This window comes from Canis aureus, chromosome 6, assembly GCF_053574225.1.
Source record: "Canis aureus isolate CA01 chromosome 6, VMU_Caureus_v.1.0, whole genome shotgun sequence".
In the NCBI taxonomy this organism is placed as follows: Eukaryota; Metazoa; Chordata; class Mammalia; order Carnivora; family Canidae; genus Canis; species Canis aureus.
Genome location: NC_135616.1, coordinates 11,059,608 through 11,081,718, shown reverse-complemented (window position 1 = coordinate 11,081,718; position 22,111 = coordinate 11,059,608). Strand labels below are relative to the sequence as shown.

The following is a 22,111-nucleotide window of genomic DNA, read 5'->3' as shown; positions in this document are numbered from 1 at the left end:
CAATAACCAGAAGTGTCACTAGATGGCACTATTATTCTGGGTACTGTAATAACTTATTCCTCAATGAACTTGAGAGTGATAAAGCAAGCCTATGAATTTGTGGAGTTTAGTCCCAACAATGCTGTAATGTCAAAATTGTTTCTTAAAGGGGCAATATTAGTAACAGTCTATTGCAGTGAAATTCGTACTATTTTGTGAACCGCAAAATCCAGGGAGCAATCTCTTGGACTCCCTTTTTAGAGTCGAATCATTCATTCAATCAATCGATCATTCATCCACTTACAAATATTTATTGAGTGTCTGGAAAATGCCAAGATCTCAGCAATGCTCTGGTTATTTTCACATTGAAGTCAGGATTTTCGTTGAAAGTCAGATTATGGCCTTATAAGTCAGGCCTCCTAAGCCCTGACTCTTCCACTTACTGACAAGGTCCTCTTGTGCAAGTTGGTATTATTATTATCACTTCTGTTTCAGAGTTGAGAAGATGGAGGCACAGAGCTAGTGGATGTGTATGAAAATGTTTTGTAAAATCATGTTCTATAAATGAATATTATTACTACCTCAAGAATGTTGAGAGCTATTTATATTAGTAGTTCTATTTAATATACTCTATTAAGTCACACAATCTAAACTAATCTAGACTCTATTAAAATCAGCACAACACAGATGACCAGGAGACAGTTTCTTAGTGTAGCTGTTCCCTGCCTCTACCTCCCTCTTGGTAATACTGTCAGAACCAAAAATGAAGGTGGTAGATCTGAAGTGTTTCAGCAGAGGGATACCAGGAGTATGTTGTGGGGTGTGTGTGTATGAATGGGTGTGTTTAAATATAAAAAATTATTTCAACAAGTCTTGCAGGAAGCCAACCAAATCTTTTACTAGTTGCTCGTGCTACAACTGATGTTGCTCCCAGTGTACAATACTGCCTTTCAGACTCCTGTTCTGAATGAACATGATGACGAAGCATATTTCCTCATGGATGTTGCTAACTAGCACAGCAAAACTAAATGTGAATACTTTATTCACATTTTATAATAGTCTGAGGGTAAGTTAACAATGACTCATTTTAGAAGGTTATGCTCATTGTACTTTTCTCAAGTTATCTTCTTATGTGTGATCTATCTATTCAGTTCTTATTTACTGAAGTGGACATTATGTCCAAGTGCTATGGGAGACATAGAGATGGTGAGCCTACTTTCCCAAAGTGTCTGACCGCCTAGCACTCTGGATGCAGGTAATACAGTGGTTAGTTTTTCTCTTTCCGAGAACCCCAAACAACTGTGCTGAGGCTGCAGCTGATGGCCTAACAGCTCACCGAAGAGGCCGAAGATGGTTTTTACAAAATGCCCGTCAGGGGATGCTTATTTTCCCAGCACTACCATTGTTTGCCTTCAGACTAGGAAACAATGGTAGCTAAGAACTCAGTAAAAAAGAATAACCTCGATTTAAAAAAATACATTGAAAATATTCATGATTTCCTGCTAATTTTGAAGATAGCTAAAGAAATGCAGCATATTCTCTCTTTTTTAAAATATTATTTAATTCAATTAATTAGCAGAATGTATTATTGGTTTCAGAGGTAGAGGTCAGTGATTCAGCTGTCTTACAGTCTCTATGTTAGGTCCCTAGCAGTTTATTTTATTTTATTTTATTTTTTTTTTTTTAATGTTTATAAATAAATGTGTGAAATAGCTAGCCACAGATAATGTGAGTCACCTCCTAGGCAGCAGGTCCTCTTTTTTTTTAATTAATTAATTTATTTATTTATGATAGTCACAGAGAGAGAGAGAGAGGCAGAGACACAGGCAGAGGGAGAAGCAGGCCCCTTGCACCGGGAGCCCGACGTGGGATGCGATCCCGGGTCTCCAGGATCGCGCCCTGGGCCAAAGGCAGGCGCCAAACCGCTGCGCCACCCAGGGATCCCTATTTTATTTTATTTTTTAAAGATTTTATTTGCTTATTCATGAGAGACACACAGAGAGAGAGGGAGGCAGAGACACAGGCAGAGGGAGAAGCAGGCTCCCACGTGGAACTCGATCCCGGGACTCCAGGATCACGCCCTGGGCCGAAGGCAGGCAGGCGCTAAACCGCTCAGCCTCCCAGGGATCCCCCCCCCACCAGTTTATAAATAGTTGAGAGGTGGGGCCAGTTGCTGAAAGGGATCTCCAGAGAAGTTCCCACTTCTCAGGTCAGAAGATTAGGCCTCTCAAATCTCCCTGGAGGCATCACAGCCAGTTGTGGGCAGAACTAGCCTCCCACCCCAGCCTGTCCCTAGCTTGCAGGGCCTCCTCCCCCTCACCCAGTTTATTGGGCAGAACTGACTGCTCTGCCCCACTCAAGAGCTTTTCCCTTTGTTTTCAAATTGCCCCTAAGCTCAGCACCCTCCCTCTCACTTTTCCCCACACGGCTTTTTACACCTTTGGGGCCCAAACCTTGGAAGTGCAGACAAAGAGATAAGATTCTGTAAACAGAGACACAAACAGGGAACAATGCCTACATTCATGGGAATAAACAGAACAATCCCAGAAAACAATCATAATGGCAAATTTTAATCAGTGATTCTTAGAAACTTCCCAAGAAAAAGGACTTGTGTGACAGTTTCCCTCCCTACCCTCATTTCAGATCTCTGAGAGAACCAGGGCATTTTTTGTAGCACACTTCTTGAACTGTATCACATTCAGGGAACTGTTTTTTTCTACCTTCTTTGGGAGTCTGGCTATTTCCCTGTCTCGTTTTGTTTTTTAAGATTTATTTATTCTTTCATGAGAGAGACACAGAGAGAGAGAGGCAGAGACATAGGCAGAGGGAGAAGCAGGGTCCATGCAGGCAGCCTTATGTGTGACTCAGTCCTGATCCGGGGACTCCAGGATCACGCCCTGAGCCAAAGGCAGGCGCCCAACTGCTGAGCCACCCAGGCGTCCCTATTTCCCTGTTAAAAGAGTCTACAACCCCAACCTCTTCCATACATCAACCCAACCAGAGCAGGAACCTCCCTTAATCTAACAGACTTGCCATGCTGAGTGGGAGATCCATGACTAGTAGTTGACTGGCTGATCTGAAGCAAATCCATCGTGTACTCCCCAGAAAGCAGATGAAAGAAAACCCATCACCAGTCCAAGATGGTTACATTGGAAAGATCTTGCAAACCCAGGCTGGCCCTGCAAGTTGGCAGGATTGACCAAGAATTGAGTGAATAAAGTGAAGTAGAGGGTAAATGGATGGAATTGAATTAGTACAAAGAGGAAACAGACAAAATCACTTTAAAGAGATGAAAAACAAGCATTTCTATCCCTCCACAGTTGTGGGGATTGAAAATGTTAGTATTTTTGCTTATCATTTCAGAGATATACGTCTTTGTTTGCATATGGTTTTTGTTGGGACTTTTTTTTCTCTTTCCACCTGTGTTCCAGATGCCTGTCACCTTCACCATTTTGCTACTTTGCTTGAATATTTCAAAACAGACCTCAATTTTTAAACTCTTTCATGGCACATTTTTCTTTTATTTGAAAAGGCATGTTTGATTTAGAAAAATACAAAGAGGTTGCCCTACTTTCTTTGCATCTGGGCTAAATTGGAAGTACACAGCAAAATGGGTTTCCTCTGACTCATGGAAGATATACTACTGACCAAGGACTGACCGTGACCTATAGGGGAGTGGTGGTCATGGTGGGATAGGCAGAGGTCAAATGTGTTTCCCCAACCTTTTATGCCACATTGTGTCATCGAGGCCAGGAATGGAAAGCGGATATGGAAATTTGTGGCCTTGGTTTAGAGTCCAGATAGAGTTCATACCACATTGAGAAATCGTATTCATGTTCATAATGTGTGTTCTCTCTACACCTGCAGGCACACACATGTGTATTCATGCAAACATAAATTCATCAAATGTCTCTGAAAAGACATACAAGGGGCAGCCCCGGTGGTGTAGCGGTTTGGCGCTGCCTGCAGCCTGGGGTCTGATCCTGGAGACCAGGGATCGAGTCCCACATCGGGCTCCCTGCATGGAGCCTGCTTCTCCCTCTGCCTGTGTCTCTGCCTCTCTCTCTCTGTGTCAATGAATAAATAAATAAAATCTTAAAAAAAAAAAAAAGTTTAAAAAAAAAAAAAAGACATACAAGAAGTTGGTCGCTGTTGAGGTGAGAATTGAGTAGCCATGGGCCAGGGATGAGAAGGAGACTTAATTTCACTGTAAATACTTTCTTTTTGAAACTTTAGGATTCGTGGTTGCATTTCCTGTTAAAAATTAAAACTTTGAGGGATCCCTGGGTGGCGCAGCGGTTTGGCGCCTGCCTTTGGCCCAGGGCGCGATCCTGGAGACCCAGGATCGAATCCCACATCGGGCTCCCGGTGCATGGAGCCTGCTTCTCCCTCTGCCTATGTCTCTGCCTCTCTCTCTTTCTCTCTCTGTGAGAATAAAAATAAATAAATATAAAATAATATAATTATTATAAATAAATAAATAAATAAATAAATAAATAAATATAAATAAATAAAAACTTTGATAATCATCAAAACTAGAGAATATATTCTATAAGCCTGGGTAAATCTAAAAGTAGCCCCCTAAGACAATTTCTCCTTTTGCACAAGAGGAGTAAAATCCTGCTCGTTACTTCAGATGGAAGAGGGATTAATACGGCATGTTTATACACTATAATTTTACTACAGGGATGGTTAAGTGCCAAAGATATGTTACCATGTAGTAAAATGCTCTTGAATACCATGAGGTTGGGTGGGGGTGGGGGGGCTCCTGATAACAGTGCTATGGAAAAGATGATGAGGACTTTGGTGCCTGTATTGGTTGAGCCTGGATGACACCTTTCTGCTTCTGTTGCTGAAAGGCCCATATTCTTGGAAGGATCTGAACTAAGGCTAGAGTAATGGGGATTGAGAAAATGAATGAATTAAAAGGAGATACTGAAGAAGCAGGTTGTGGAAACCTTCTTTGCTCCTCCTCAGTCAGGCAGGTGGAACACCCAGATGCATACAACACTTTGGTTATGACATCTTGCTTCACTTCTTGCTGCCACCACTAGATGGGCCCTCATCTACTTTTCTTGAACATAAATCCAGGGCTTTCTCCAATTTCTTCCAGATCCTCCAGCATGATCCGTTCTCCCTCTTTGCACATGGCCCAGAACAAAGAGACTGGTGAAAGGACAGAATGCAGATGGCATACATTTCATATAGTTTTACCCTATTAGGTTACTTACTTAGTTGTTCATTTAGTAAATATGTATGAAAAACCTACCGTAGGCCAAAAGCTCTAGGCTACCGTAGGCTCTAGAGATGCAAGACCATATAAGTTCGCAATCTAATGGGGAAAATAGATTTTTAAAAAATGTATATGATTAAGGGCCCCTGGGTGGCTCAGTCAGTTAAGCATCCGACTCTTTATTTCAGCTCAGGTCATGATCTCAGTGTTGTGAGATGGAGCCTCATGTCAGGCTCCTCACTTAGTATGGCGTATGCTTGAGATTCTCTCCCTCCCTCTCCCCAAATAAATAAATTGGCAGCATTTAGAAACATAAAATCTGAGGACAGAAGTATCAAGGGAAGATGAGGGGCTTTAAATGTCAGACTAAGGCATTTGAATAGATCCAAAATTGGAGAATGACACAGTCTAATAAGATTTGTGTTTTATAAAGATAAGTGAAGGCAATAGAGAGAATGTATCAAGGGGCAGGAGACCAGTTAAGTGGCCTCTGTAGCATTTCAGCAGAGGAGGGATGAGATCTAAAGTGAGGCAGCGGTTGCCAGAAAAGGGAAGAAAGGAGATGAAATGCACAGTAGGGACAACTCTGACTTTCCTCCACTGACAACATGGGGTTAGGATGTCACTTTCAGGTCAACCTGAAAGGAGCTCATGAGAAATGACCAGACAGCATCCAAGTATATGTCAGATCAAGACCTGAATAAGTAAGGAGTACAAACTTAACCAAGAGACAGGAAGTAAGGGATAAGGCCAGGAGGAGCAAAGAGTGAAGTGAGAAAGTGCAAGTAGTCACTACAGTAGCCTGATTTTGTGGGACGCCTGCAGCTGTTGGTGATTCCAGGAGTCCTGAAGGAACAAACATAGAACACATATATGGGAGTGGGGAGGGATCTAGGGTCATTCACTTCTTCACTTGAGTAGCTGGGTAGGTGGAGGTACAAAAGTGAGAGGTGGAGAGTTCAGAAAGAAAGAATTTTAGGGAGATGATGAATTCAGTTTTGAACTTTTTTGAATCTTAGATGCTTGATGGCCATCTGGATCACATTTACTCTGGAAAGCATCTAGGTAATGCAAGAGATGTGGTGGAAGCTAAGAGAAAAGAGTCTCAAGAAAGAAGAAGCAATGTTTGTTGCATCAAAGAAATAAAATAAATATCCATTGGATTCTAAATAAGAGGTTTTTGAGAGGTTAATTGATGGACCATGATCCTTGGGAGAACATAAAAAAATGGAATCCAGATCAAATGGAGAATTGGTGGGAGATGTTATATTCTTATACTAGAGGGGAGAAAGAATAATACGTGACAAAGCAAATATGTTTCCCATGTGGATTTGGTTTACCATGTATGTCTGTTTTCTTTATGCAGTTTTTTGGCCCTTAAATGATTATTTCCAGGCACTAATTAATTAGTGTGGTGGCCTTGTAATATATTAATTTAGCTATAGTGAACGACTTTCCACAGAAATTCATCTGTTGTGTGTTTCTGATTATGGTGGGTCCCAAGGGCTAGTGTCTGAGGTGAGGGCAGTCTGGTGGGAGATTGTGGCTTTAGACTGTTATTTCACATCAGGTACTTAATGTTAAGATTGCATTGCAAGCATTATCTACAATAGCCAAACTATGGAATCAGCCCAAGTATCCATTGACATGTCAATGGATAAAGAAGATATACAGTGGAATATTATTCAGCCATAAAGAAAGAATGAAATCTTACTATTTACAACAAAATAGTTGGAGCTGGAGAGAATAATGATAAGTGAAATAAGTCAGTCAGAGAAAGACAAATACCATATGATTTCACTCATAGGTAGAACTTAAGAAACGAGCAGAGGAAAAAAGAGAGAGAGACAAGAAACAGATTCTTAACTATAGAGAAAAAATTGATGGTTACCAGAGGGGATGTGGGCAGGGGGATGGGTGAAATAGGTGAAGGGGATTAGGAGTGCCCTTATTGTGATGAGCACTGAGTAATGTATACAATTATTGAATCATTGTATTGTAAACCTGAAACAAATATAACATTGTACATTAACTATACTGGAATTCAAATTAACAACTTAAAAAAAAAAAGGAAGGAAAGCATCTCAAAAAAATTTTTTTACAGCTAGCTTGTTCAAATCAGGAGCCAAACAAATCCCCATGTCACATCTTGTCAATAGATTTCTTAAGCTCTTTTAATCTATGTTTCCTTCTTTCTCTTTTTATTCACAATTTATTTGTTGTCTTATTCAGTACAGTAGTACTTTTCAAACTTTTAAAGTACAGACAAATTGAGATCTTATTTTAAAAGTAGATTCTGCTTTAGAAAGAAGATGTAGGGCAGCCCGGGTGACTCAGCGGTTTAGCACCACCTTCTGCCCGGGGCGTGATCCTGGAGACCTGAGATCGAGTCCCAAGTCTGAGCTCCCTGCATGGAGCCTGCTTTTCCCTCTGGCTGTGTCTCTGCCTCTCTCTCTCTGTCTCTCATGAATAAATAAATAAATAAATAAATAAATAAATAAATAAATAAAATCTTTTTTTTAAAAAAAGGAAGATGTGGCAGGGAGTCCAAGATAGCATTTCTAGTAAGCTCCTAGGTAAGGCTGATGCTGCAGGACCACACTCAGACTAGCAAACTCTAGCGCTCTCTACCATCTGGATTTTGATGATTGCACCCCATGACATGTTTCTGTGTCCCCTCTCAACTAGTGGTTAGTTCTTCTGGATTAAGTGGAAGCTCCTTGCATGAAAAGCAACATTCTCATGTAATTTTATTTTTTTATTATTATCATTTTTTCTTGTTTAACTTTTTTTAAGGTTTTATTTATTTGACAGAGAGAAAGTGAGTGAGAGAGCACAAGCAGAGGGAGTTGCAGAGGGAGGGAGAAGCAGGCTCCCCACTAAGCAGGGAGCCTGATGTGGGGCTTGATCCTGGGACTCTGGGATCATGACGTGAGCCAAAGGCAGACGCTTAACCAACTGAGCCACCTAGGTGTCCCTTCTTGTTTAACTTTTAATGTTCCTTCCAAAATGTATATATTTTAAGCTCTGGAAGTTTTCTACTGGTATCCTTATAGCCCTCCCACCTCATCTCTATATTCCCTCCAATTTAAAACTTATACTCAATTTATGCCAATGGCACTCAGTAAAAAATACTTTTTAGGGAAAGGAGGGCGTGCATTTGGTAGTTGTGAAGTTGAAGGACATGCAGTATGACAGGGAAAAAGGCCTACATTGGGCAGAAGACAAGAATAGAAACAATTACAGGATTTACTTGGGCAGAAGGAAGGCATGAGGCAAGTTAAGGACTGGGTGGCCTGAGTGAGGGCAGAGGTTGTGAAGATCAGTTGCAAACAGCAATTATCAAAAGCCAAACCTCAGAAGCACATGGGGAACTTGTTGAAAATAGTTTCTTGCCCTGACCCCTCAAATCAGAATCTCTGGAGAAAAAGCCCTGGAACATGTTTAATAGAAAATCTCTGGAGATTCTGATGTAGAGTGGGTGTGGAAACCATCAAACTACATCCGGCGCCTCACATTTCCACAGCAAACCCCAGTCACTGTGGGGTTTGCAGGGTACTTTCATTCTCGATGGGTACCTGGTAATCTGGATATGTGTTATTTCACTTAATGGCTGAGACATTAAAGCATAGTGGTTAAGCACTCCAACGAATTTAGCCTCTGGGGAGGAATGGTGTTTATAATTTATACATGGCACCATTCACAGACTGGTTATGTTGGGTTTTTCAGATTAATTAGATGACCATGGAGTCTGAAGGAATTGGAGCTTGGACAAGAAAAATGGGAGTAAAATTTGTAAAGTCTTTACAAGTTTCGGTATTCTGTTTTTAGTTATGAAGCCAGGCTTCACCAACAAGAGGAAAAAGTAAAAACAGAGTAACGTTCAAACACAATGACAAGAGCTTGCTGGGCCATCATGATCCACATGGCCTTGACCTTCCATCTCCTTGGCCGGCTTGTCTCATGCAGCCCTGATTTGCAGCAAACTACTGCCTTGGTTGTGAATATTATCTTTATATGGGCTTCGGTCATTCGGAGGGCAAACACAGGCTTTCAAGGATTCGAGGGAGCCTCCTTGTTAAAATGTTTACATTATTTCCTCTTTACAGCCGTGCTTGCAAGCGGCACACATTGCTTCGTGCTCTGCAGATAATATTCTGGCTGCTCTCGCCTTGGCTTCAGCACTCATCACTTCCTTCTGATCTTGCCTGTTGTTTCTTTTCTTTTGTCACATCTGGCCCTCACCCAAGTTCAGCCTGCTTCTGAGTATGTCTTTATTGGCATTCCTAAGCATTTTGAGAAACCCCGTAGTGTTTTTACTGCATTAAAACATTTAGGTTGGAGGAGGGATTGAATTAGTAATGTCGATTTCTCTCCATTACAATTACTCTTCAGTTATCATGTCTAGCAACACCAGCAGATTTTCAAACCTGAATAAGTTTTACAGTTGCTATGCAAAGTACTGTTTTCCCCTTGAGCCCAAATGACATTTGGTCAGAAATAGAATGGCAACTTTAGTCAATGTTCTAAGCCAATAACATTTAGGGAGGTGACTCTTCCCATCTTCTCATTCCTTATACACTGGGAAGTTACCGAGTGCATTCTACTGACAATTTGAAAGGCTTCCTGAACTATCCACTCCATCCTCTTCTCCTTGGGTCAAATACTGAGAGTAAAAAGGTCTTGAATCAGGTTGCTGATGTTCAAATCCCAGAACTTACTAGCTTATTAGTTGAACTTATTAGCTGCCTTGTTTTGGACGAAATTGTTAACCTCCTTAAGCATAATTTTTTATCATCTGTAAAAGAGGATAACATTAGCACCCACTTCAGAGGGATATTGTGAGCATTGACTATAGTAATTCATGGTAAGCACTTAACATAATGTCTGGCTTATTATAAGTATTCAAGACACTTTAGCCATTAATATTTCTCCAAGGTTTGTTGATAAATATTCTGATTTACAGCACAGTATGATCATGAATTATAAAATCATTTCTGGTTAAAATTTGTTGTCAAGAATATGATCACTGTGATAAGAGAAGACTAAAAACATAATCAATGAACCAAATTAACTTTTTCCACCTTTTGATCATATTTAGTTTAGTATGTTTCTTATTTATGCTTCTTATAGCCTTTGAACATGTGGACTAGCATTCCAGGTTGATTTTTTTTTTATTCTATGAGTTCTTTTTTTAATTATACTTTACTTTTTTATTGAGACATAATTGACATATAACACTGTATTAGTTTCAAGTATATAACATAATGATTTGATACTTGTATAATGCATACCTTGTGAAATGATCAACACAATTAGTCTAATTTAACATCTGTCACCATACAAAGTCACTTTTTTTCCTTGTGCTTGAGGACTTTTAAGCTCTGCTCTCTTGGCAACTTTCAAATATGCAATATAGTATCATTAACTAGAATCACCATACTATACATTACATCCCCATGACTTATTTATTTTATAACTGGAAATTTGTACCTTTTGTCTCCTCTCACCCCACCCCCCGCCCCCGGCTGATTCTGCAGTTATCACAGTGTGCAAAAAAACTGACTAAGGCATATTATGCTGAGTAAGGGTTGCCACATATTATGATCATAAGGGAATTTTAGGAGGTCTGTTCATTTTAATCTTCTAGTTAAAAAGAAAATGCCACCACAACAAGTATTTGATACAAAACATCAAATTCTCCAATTCTGTGTACCCAAGTCTTTTAGTGAGGAGTTGTTTTTTGACTTTGTTTTATTTATTTTTGTTTGTTTGTTTTTTAAAGATTTTATTTATTTATTCATGAGATACACACAGAGAGAGAGGCAGAGACACAGGCAGAGGGAGAAGCAGGCTCCATGCAGGGAGCCCGATGTGGGACTCCATCCTGGGAACCCACTATCATGTCCTGAGCCAAACGCAGGCCCTAAACCACAGAGCCACCCAGAGATTCCCCTTTTGACTTTGTTTTAAAGCAATAAAATGCACATGATATAAAATTCAGAGTAAACAAGGATGGGAAAAGAAAAGAAAGTCTACCTACCCAGCCTCCTCTCCAGAGGGAACCAAGATTGACAATTATTTGTTTATCTTTCCAGAAGTTTTTTAATGCTCATACTGGTATATATTCTAGAAGCACTGTACAACAGTTTGGCCTAAAAGTTCTGCCAAATTCTGCTATTGTTGCAGGATTTGTGCTTGGAAGAATGAAGAAGTAGACCAGACAGAGTGGTGGGCAGCAAAACAAGCTTCATTGTCTGATAGTAAAGCAAAGCTTATTGAGCAATAGTACAAAGCTCCTGAAGAGGGAGGGGACCTGAGAGGGTTGCCACAAGAGTTTCTAAGTCTAGGGGCTTTTATGGGCTTACCCTCCATGCACCTGTCATCCAATCGGGTTTTTGTCATCTATCACATGGGAAAGTGTGGAAGGCTCCTTCCAGGGTGGTATAAAATCCTTCTAAGGGTGGTTTCTTTGAGGGGGGCTGCTCTTGTCCCTGCCTGCCCTTCTTTTTTTTTTTCCTGCCTGCCCTTCTTCAAACTATCCTTCATAGTTATTTGGCTTCAACTTTGGCCTGTGGAAGGCTGAATAGTCAAATAGTCAAATGCCAACTCATCTTCAACCCTGGGATTCTGAGTCTTTTGCACAATCTGGGCAGGTAAGGGTGGAGGTTGGGAGTCCCTGCAAATTATCAGCCTCAAGCCAAATCCCACCTTTCTTCTGTTTTGTAAATAAAGTTAAAATCCAACACCCATTTCTTTTTGTAATTGTCTAAGGCTGTTTTCACATTAGGTGGCAGAGTTGAGTAGTTGCAACAGTAATTGGCCCACAAAGCCAAATGTTTTTCATTTATGGCCTTTTAGGAAAAAGATTTGCCATTTCTGTCATCATAGCTAATCAGCATGAAAGCACCCATGATCCAAACAAGGCAAGACATTGATTGCTAATATCTGAACAATCAATTTTGAACATAAGAGTCATTCTAGATACAATTTGAAGAGAAATATCTCCCCAAGTGTTTTATGTTGAAATTCTTTCAGTTAAAGTATAAGTTTGTATCTACCACTGTAAAAAGTGTTGTAATAATTAATGTTGTAAAAGTCAAGTTTGTAAACAAAAGCTATTATTGAGAATTTTCAAAGAGTTAAATAAATAAGAGTAGATTGATAGTACAAATAATTAAGACAGAGTTTGAGAATTTTAGGAAAGAATAAAAAGTCCTTTTTGAGTCCATAAATCTTCATAAAAAATTAAGCATTAATACAAAGGACAATAATTGAGATTAAAGAGTGTCAAAAGCCAAGTAACTGGTGGAGACTTGTTTGGTGAAGTGAGTGAAAAAAAAATAGCTTTTAAGAATTTTGGTTATTGGGCAGCCCCCGTGGTGCAGCAGTTTAGCGCCTCCTGCAGCCCAGGGTGTGATCCTGGAGACCCGGGATCGAGTCCCACATCAGGCTCCTTGCATGGAGCCTGCTTCTCCCTCTGCCTTTGTCTCTGCTTCTCTCTCTCTCTCTGTCTCTCTGTGTTTCTCATGAGTAAATAAATAAATAAATCTTTAGAAAAAAATAATCTTGATTATTAAAAAAAGAATTTTGATTATTTTGTATTGAATTTCAATGAGGCCATGATTATTTTAAGAAAAAAGTTCTATTTGAGAATTCCTCACATCTTCTGAAGATGAATTAAATGCAGAATGTCATCTTTGTTATCATTTCAGATTTTTCACAGAAGAAAAACTCCGACGTCACATGTAACAACAACCCTGATATGTTTAGACATAATGAAGATTACATAGGGACACCTGGGTGGCTCAGCAGTTTGGTGCCTGCCTTAGGCCTAGGTCATGGTCCTAGGGTCTTGGGATTGAGTTTCGTGTTGGGCTCCCTACATGGAACCTCCTTCTCCCTCTTCCTATGTCTCTGCCTCTCTCTCTCTCTCATGAATAAATAAATAAAGTCTTTTAAAAATGAAGATTATAGGGATCCCTGGGTGGCTCAGTGTTTAGCACCTGCCTTTGGCCCAGGGCGTGATCCCTGGGGTCCTGGGATCCAGTCCTGCATCAAGCTCCCTGCATGGAGCCTGCTTCTCCCTCTGTCTGTATCTCTGCCTCTCTCTCTCTCTCTCATGAATAAATAAATCAAATCTTAAAAAAAAAAAAGAAGATTATATAGAGGTATAGAGAAAAAGGAGGTACCCTAAACACATTTTGTTCTCATTCTTCTAACTTCAGAAGGCACCATGGATGAACTTTGAGGACATGATGCTAAGTGAAATAAACTAATCACCAAAGGGAAGATACTGTATGGTTCTACTTTTATGAAGTACCTAGAGTAGTTAGATTCATAGAGATGGAAAGTGGAATGGTGGTTGTCAGGGGCTGTGGGGAAAAAAGGATGGAAAGTTATCGTTTAATGGGTTGAGAACTTCAGTTTTACAAGATGATAAAAGTTTTGGAGATGGATGGTGGCGATGGTTGCACAACAATGTGAATGTACTTAATGCCACTGAACTGTACACTTACAAATGGTTCAGACAGTAAATTTTATGTCATGTGTATTTTACCACAATAAAAAAATTCTATGACAGTACTTTAAGAAGACAATTACTTTATAGTTTTGAGTCTGTTGAACTCAAAAATCTAAACAGAAGCTTATTGAAATGACTCCTATTGATTGCCAACCATTTTCAATAATTGAAGTAAAAAGATTCTGGAGAGTTACCCAATCTATAAATCTTAGGTTCAAAGCTCTTTCTAGAAAACATGCTACCAAGAAACTACTTCCTGAATTATATTCTGCTTTACACACACACGCACACATACACACACACACACGCACACACACACACAATGTTATTAAAGGTGCTGGTTGAAAAAAAGAACACGTAATTTACCTGTTAAATGTGCAGTACCATGACCACAGGAGCTGCTGACCTGCTGACCCCGCAGGGGAAATCATGTTCCGGAACCATGATGGCAATTGTTAAGGATGTGACTATTAAATATTTAACTAATATTTGAATTTTTTTATCTATTTGTTTATAAAGTATTTATTTATTTATTTATAAAATATTTTATTTATTTATTTGAGAGAGAGGGCATGAGCAGGGGATGGGGAAGGGCAGATGGGGAAGCAGACTCCCTGCTGAGCAAGGTTAGGGTCAGGTGGGGCTCCATCCCATGACCCTGGGATCAGGACCTGAACTGAAGACAGACACCCAACTGATTGAGCCACCCAGGTGCCTCTGAGTTTATTTATTTTTTTTAGTAACCTCAGCACCCAACATGGGGCTCAAACTTACAATCCCAAGATCAAGAGTTGCATGCTCTTCCAACTGAGTTAGCCAGACATTCCATAATATTTTAATTTTTAAGTAAAAATTCAGATTTATTCTTATAGTAACCCAGAGTTCATTCTATAATGGTATAATCTATTTCAGTCTTAGTTTTAACTGTATATTGATTTTAACAGCCAGCCATTTGGAATTCAGCCAAATTGTGAACTTGATGTTGAAGTACATATAAAAGTGTATGTATTTTTAAAATCTGCATGAATGAGATCAAAGTATACATGTTATATTTAATTTTTAATGAATAATTTATCTTGGATAACCTTACATATCAGGATATACCACCCACAGGTATTTATCCAAGAGAAATAAAGGCATATGTTTATACCAGACCATACTGATGCTGATACCATACTGATGCTGACCATACTGATACCAGTGCATACTGATACTCCTAGCAGCTCTGTTTGTAGTAGTCCCAAACTGGAAACAACCCACATGACTATCACCAGGTGAATGGCTAAACCAATTGTGTCTATAAATGGAATGTTAATCAGCAATAAAAGATATAATTTAAAAATATATAGTATAATGGAATACTAATCAATGATTTAAAAAAGAGTGAACTATTGGTACACACAGCAACAGATAAATCTCAAAATATTTATGCTGAGTTATAAGGCACCTGAGAGGCTCAGTCGGTTAAGCATCTGTATTCAGCTCAGGTTGTGATCCTTGGGTTCTGGGATCGAGTCTCTCATCAGGCTTCCTTCATGGGGCCTGCTTCTCCCTCTGCCTGTGTCTCTGCCTCTCTCTCTCCGTGTCTCTCATGAATAAATAAATAAAATCTCCAAAAAAAAAAAAAAAAAAAGAAAAAGAAAGAAAGAAAAGAGTTACAATGTAATGAGATATGATACTTAGTCATAAACCTGCATAATTAACATAAACTTTAGTTGCTTTAACAAAGACCCAAATAAACAAATTTCTCTCTGTGTCAGTCTGAACATAAGCACTCCAGGGCTAATATGGCAGCTCTGTATATCAAAAAGCTATTACAAAAAAGCTATTAACAAATTTTTTTAGGAGTTGGTAGTACATTTGCTCACACATCATAAATTCAATTTTACTAAACTCATTTTTAGTAAGCATTTTTAAACCTGCTGAAATTAGCCCTTTTCAGTAACATGTATGGCAAGTATTTTCCAAATTTTGTTGCTTGTTTTTTAAAAATGTATTTATGTGATCTTTAACTAAATAAGAATCTCACATTTCTATCAAATTAAGTGCATGTCTTCTTTTTTTTAAAGATTTTATTTTTTTTTTTGTTTTCATTCCCCTGAGATACATTGATCTACCTTTCCCTTTCAATATTTCTGAACAACTTTGTTTCTTTTTTTGTAAGATTTTATTTATTCATTCATGAGAGACACACAGAGAGAGAAGCAGAGACAAAGGCAGAGGGAGAAGTAGGCTCCCTGCCGCAAGCCTGATGTGGGACTCAATCCTGGATTCTGGGATCACACCTTGAGCCAAAGGCAGATGCTCAACCGCTAAGCCACCCAGACATCCCTTAAGCTTTGCTTCTGATAACTGTCTTCAGCATTTAATTGTTTTTTAAACTAATTTGATTCTTTAAAAATAAGTATTTAATACTTTTATACTTATTCATATACCATATATTTAATATAGTCATAATATAGTTTATATTTTTAATGCACCCTTTACTTCATATAAAACAAGAAACTTTCTGTTTCTTTTGCTTTAAAGTGTACCCTCCTTTTGGTAACTTGAAAGGCTTATTATACACTTTTAGGTCTTCTTTTTTTTTTTTTTCCAAAGATTTTGTTCTTTTAACTAATCTCTACACCCAACACGGGGCTTGAACTCACAACCCAGAGATCAAGGGTCACATGCTCTACCAGTTGAGCTAGCCAGATGCTTTTAGTTCTAATAGTTACCTTTATGAATCTATATAATACACTAAATTGCTATTTTTAGTGATAAATTATAAAGACTATCTATTGACTCTGTACTAGAAAGGATGAAAAATTATCACACTTAGACTTCCTTTCACATCTCCCTATCTCCTAATTTTTGCTAGTTACGTATATATATATATATGTATAGTGGTGTCATTTTAGCTTTATTTTTTATTTTATTTTATTAAGATTTTATCTATTTGAGAGAAAGAGAGAGAGAGAGAAATCACAAATGGGGGGAAAGGCAAACAGAAGGGAGGGGATACAAATAGACTCCCTTTAGCAGGAAGCCCCACTTGGGGCTGGATCCCAAGACCCTGAGATCATGACCTGAGCTGAAGGTAGATGCCCAACCAACTGAGCCACTCTGGTGCCCCTATTTTTTTTTAAAAAAGATTTTATTTATTTATTTTAGAAAGAGAAGGAGCAACCAGCTTGAGTGCGGGGGAGAGGCAGAAGGAGAGGAGAGAGAAAATCTCAAGCAGACCTGTGCCAAGCCCAAGCTGGGGAGCTCAGTCTCATGACCCCAAGATCATGACCCTGAGATCATGATCTGGGCTGAAGTCAAGAGTCATATGCTTAACTTACTAAGCCAACTAGGTGCCCCTTTCAGTGTCTTTTTAAAATAACTTTTCTAACTTCTTTAATTTCCCCTAGTTGTTTAGATTTCATTATTATTATTATTATTATTATTATTATTATTATCCTTAGAATTTTGTAGTCTGTCTCAAAGTGTCTCCTTAGGCTCAGATCATGATCCCAGTGTTCTGGGGTGGAGCCTGCATTGGGCTCCTTGCTCAGTGGGGAGCCTGCTTCTCCCTTTCCCTCTGCCTGCTGCTCCCCCTGTCATTACACTCTCACTCTGTGTCAAATAAATTAATAAAATCTTAAAAAAATAATAATTTCATAGTCTTCTATTGATCAGGAAAAGTTTGACACTAGCCCTATTTTTCTCTTTTGCTGGTGATTACCTTTGTTTGCAGTTCTGAAGCTTGGAGAATTCTTTCTTTGTTTTAAAACTTAGTAACTTAGCTATAATATTGTTTATTGTTGATCATTCTTAAGCAATTTATCCTATAACACAGTTGCCTTTTCCACATGCAGTTGTATTTTTTTGTTTCAATATTTTTCTTCTATGGCATCTTTGAATATGATTTCTATTCCACTTATTGTGGTCTCTGATTCAGGATATCAGCCATCCTGATGTCAGACTATTATTATGGTCCACTCTGTATCTGATTTCTATTCTAGATTGTTATAATACCTTTGTCTTTTTCCTCTGCGTTCTCTGTGATTACTACAGACCTTTCCTTCATGTTATTAATTTAGTTTTCAGCCATGTGTGTTCCATTCTTTGCTATTCCTAATCAATTTTTTAACAATGTGTTCATGAAAACAAAACAAAACAATGCATTCTTGGGTTCCATTTTTTTTTAACTTAGCATTGTGTATTAGTCAGGGTTTTCCAGAAAAACAGACCCAATAAGATATATATAGGAGATATCCAGAGATTTAAGAAATGGGCTCATATTATTATGGAAGCCAAAACATCCCAAGATTCACAAGCTGCAAGGTGGAGATGCAGGAGTTTTGATATGTGATTCCAGTCCACATTTGAGGCCTACGAACCAGAAGAGTTGACGGCATAAGTTCCAGTCAGAAAGCTGGCAGGCTCAAGTCCCAATAGGAGCCAATGTTTCAGTTTGAGTTCAAAGGCCAGAAAAGAACAACGTCCGCCATGTAAGTCAGGCAGGAAGAGTTCCTCATATTGTCAGCCCTTTTGTTCTTCTATTCAGGTATTCAGTTGATTGGGTGAGGCCCACTCACACTGGAAAGAGCAATCTGCTTTACTTGGTCTACAGATTAAAACGTTGATCTCATCCAGAAACAGCTCACAGGAACACTCAATATAATATTTGACCAAATGACCAGGCATCTTGGAGCCCCATCAAGTTGACACATAAAATTAACTATCACACATTGCAATCTCAGCCTTCTATTGCCTTAGCTCACCTTGATTTTTTTGTTTCATTGAATTTATATACTTTGTAATTTTTTTTCATGGAATACAAAGAAATGCTGCAGAATATTTCTTTAGGTTTTTAATACATGTTTCTTTCCAGATATATTTCAATCTTTTATTTGTGCTCTTTTTTTTTTTTTTTTTTTTTACCATTTAACTTGTTTTAATGTTTCTTCACAAATGGTGAAAAATACTAAAGTACAGACAAGGAATAATCATAATGTTGTGGCCAACATTATAAATATGGAATTATAAATTTAAAACATTTTCTGGTTTAAAAAATAAATCTGGTAGTCAATGCAGCTCTGCGGGGTCTCTGCGTCTAGTAGGGCCGGTCTCTGCGCTCCTGACGGTGCTCGCCTTTATCCATTTTTCCAGGTCCTCCACGCCCGCCTCTTCTTCCTCCCATCTGTTCCATCAAAGGTCCAGGGGGCCCACCAGGACCGCCTCGTCTTCCTCCGCCAAAGCCACCTCGGTCCATGCCCCGGCCACCACGGAAGCCCCCTCTGTCTCCACCGCGGCCACCTCTGAACATCCCACCGGGACCACCGCGGTCCATGAGGCCACCTCTTCCTCCCCGCATGCCACCAGGGCCACCTCTGCCACGGTCACCGCCCGGGGGCGGGAAGGGTGGTGGAAGGAAGCCTTCAGGCTTCGGGGCCTTACACTGGTTGCATTCTGTTCTCCAGGCGAAGTTCTGGTTTCCACACCCCGGATTGGGGCACTGCCAGTCCCCAGCTCGGTGCTGGACGTTTCCTCCTCCAGATGGGTTCCCTCGGGAACCCCGGGGTCCTCTTGGGGGAAAGCCACCTCTGTCTCCTCCACGGCCTCCCATGCGACCCATGGGGCCCCCAGGACCTCCTGGGCCCCCTGGACCTCCACGGAGTGGCAGTGGCATCCCTCTGCCCTCACGGGGAGGCATACCACCCCGCATGCTGTTCATTGGAGGTTTCTTCCGAGCAAGAGAAACCTTAAGTTTGCTTCCTTGAAAATCTTTCCCATCAAACCACTCCACAGCAGCCTTGGCAGTTGGTGGGTCTTCATAGGATACTGTAGCATCACCTTTGGGCTTTCCTGTTTCCTTGTCCAAGTAGATATGGATCATGGGTTGTCCGGTTCTCTTGTTCATCTTAACAACTCCACATTGCTTAAAGAAGTCAGCCAGATCATCTAGAGTCACATTGTCATTTAGGCCTTGCACATAAATTGCACTGTTGTCAGAGTCTTCATCTGGATCTACAGGTGGGCCTAGATCAAGATCTGGTCCTTCATCCATGGGTCCACCAGGCTTATTGAAGCCACCTCGCTCTCCAGCGCTGCCCATTCCACCGCGTCCTCCTCCCCGCCCACCTCTGCTCATGCCTCCACGATCAAATCCCCCTCTTCCCCTGCCCCGGTTATCAGGGCCACTCATGCTCCGGTTCTCTCCTGGTCCGGAAAATCCTCCAGACTCCTGCCCATAAACACCCATGCTACTGGGGTGGTCCTGTCGGAATGAACTCTGCTGCCCGTAGCTGCTGCTCTGTTGGCTATATTGACTTGGAGCCTGGCTGTAGGATCCAGTTTGGGGGGGATAACTAGTGGGCGGCTGCTGCCCATAGCTGCTTTGTTGACCATAGCTACTCTGCTGTCCATAGCTGCTCGGCTGCCCATAGGTGTTCTGCTGAGAGTAACTGCTCTGATCATAACTAGTCGGCTGTGTAGAGGAGTAGCTGGTAGGAGGATAAGATGGTGGTGCTGTGACTGGCTGCATGGGGTAGCTCCCAGGTACCTGGGGATAACTGTAGTTACTCTGTCCATATCCTAGGCTGGGCTGGTTGTAACCCCCTGTGCTAGATTGAGGTTGACTAGTCTCAGCGGGTTTGTTACCATCCTGTGGTCTTGCAGGTGCGGTGGCTGCTGGCTGCTGCCCATAGGCTGGGTAAGCAGGCTGAGTGCCATATGCAGACTGAGCTGCATAGGAGGCCTGGGTGGTAGTGACCGTAGCAGTGGTGGTATCATAAGCACCAGTGCCGTACCCCTGGACAGGCTGACTGTATGCCTGGGGGGCAGTTGGAGTAGTATAACCAGCGGGAGGCTGTCCATAAGAAGTTGCATAGGCGGTCTGCCCATAGGTCGCAGTGGTCTGAGCCTGGGTATAGCTGACATCAGTGGGCTGTCCATAGGTTCCATAACTCTGCTGCCCATATGCCTGGGTGGTCTGTGCATATCCTTGAGTTGGTTGGGCGGTGTATGCACTGTAGCCCTGCTGGGCTGCAGCTTGGCTGTAGGTACTGTAATCCGTGGACGCCATTTTCTCTCCTTCCCTCTCGTTCTCTCAACGTCCGTCTCCCTCTCGCTTTCCCTCTAGGCGCCGCACTGCGCAGGCCTGTGCTCTTTTTTTATCATAGTGTTTTTGTCTTGTCTTTGTACAATCCTCCTCTCCATCTTAACTGTTTAACATGGGGGCCCTATCCAGATTTCCTATTTTCACATATATAGTGTGGATGAATTCTTATTACAGTCTTTTTCACAATGATCTGAGACCTGTTTGTCTTCCTTTTAGTAATTCAGTCTGAGGCTGAGTCTTTTGTGTTTTCTCTCTCATTGCCTGAGGACAGGTTGGAGAGGGCATCTATTGGTAAGAATTAGACTTGTCTTTAGAAGAGAAAATTCAAAGTGTCTTAGAAAGAAGTTTCTTTCTTTCTCACTTAGCAGTCTATGCCAACCATCACAGTTGATATGATACTTTGCAGTGTCAGGGTTACAAACTCAAGTTCACCATGTGGTCCCAGGTTACTCTAGCTCTAGCCATCACATCTGCTTCATAGCCAGAAAGGAAGAGAGAAGAGGAAACGGGAATGCCCACTCCATTTATGGACTTTCCCGTAAGGTGTACACATTGCTTCAGCTTATATTCCATTGTCCAGAACTTAACACCTGTGCGTACCTCACTACAAGGGTAGCTTAGAAATCTCTTTTTTTTCTGAGTGCCTGTGCTCAGTAAAAATGTGAAGTTTGTTTTGTTTTGTTTTAAGTAAGGAGGAAAGGAAGAATAGACAGTGGGTGCAACTCTTGGTGTATGCAGGGATGGGGTTTGAGGTGGGAGGAGAGGAGGAGCTTCAGTTGAGGCCACAGGCTTGCATGTTGATGGACCTGATCCTTGCTCCTTTTGCTGTACTTGGGTGGGTTAAAACTCCTATTCTAGAATTCATCCCACTTTTATCAGTAGAGTCTATTTACTCTTAGATTCCAGCTGCTCTCCAATTAAGAGTAGAACCATGAAGCCTTTGTTTCTGATTAAGGAAAAATGTAGGCATTTATTTCCTCCCCTTCCCCTCTGCTTCACCTGCTGATTGCCACTCCCCACAATGAAGGAAAGAAAAGATAAATGAAGTCTGTGGTTTTGACAGCATGCAAGGGGGACGGAGGAGTTTCAAATGTAGCCTTCTGTGCATTTCTTTTTTGTTCCATTCATTTAATTTTAGGAGAGACTCTGTGAACTTGCTTTACCAGTTTATTATCTTATCCCAAAGTCTTCTTCAAATATCCTTAGATGGAGACAAAATCTGTAGCTATAAATTGGGTGAATTAATTTATCAGAATAAGAAAAACTCGTCTCTTTTGTGGCT

General features: G+C 40.5%; 1 protein-coding gene across 1 annotated transcript; it reads right to left on the bottom strand.

The window, feature by feature from the left end:
- Positions 1-18,645: 18,645 nt before the first annotated feature.
- Positions 18,646-20,862, bottom strand: LOC144315501 (RNA-binding protein EWS). Its single transcript, XM_077900162.1, has one exon. The coding sequence runs from the start codon at positions 20,791-20,793 to the stop codon at positions 18,823-18,825; it is 1,971 nt and encodes a 656-aa protein (XP_077756288.1). The 5' UTR covers positions 20,794-20,862; the 3' UTR covers positions 18,646-18,822.
- Positions 20,863-22,111: the final 1,249 nt, after the last annotated feature.

Coding starts and splice junctions, on each gene's coding strand:
- LOC144315501 (XM_077900162.1), bottom strand. CDS start 20,793: ATGGCGTCCACGGATTACAGTACCTACAGCCAAGCTGCAGCCCAGCAG.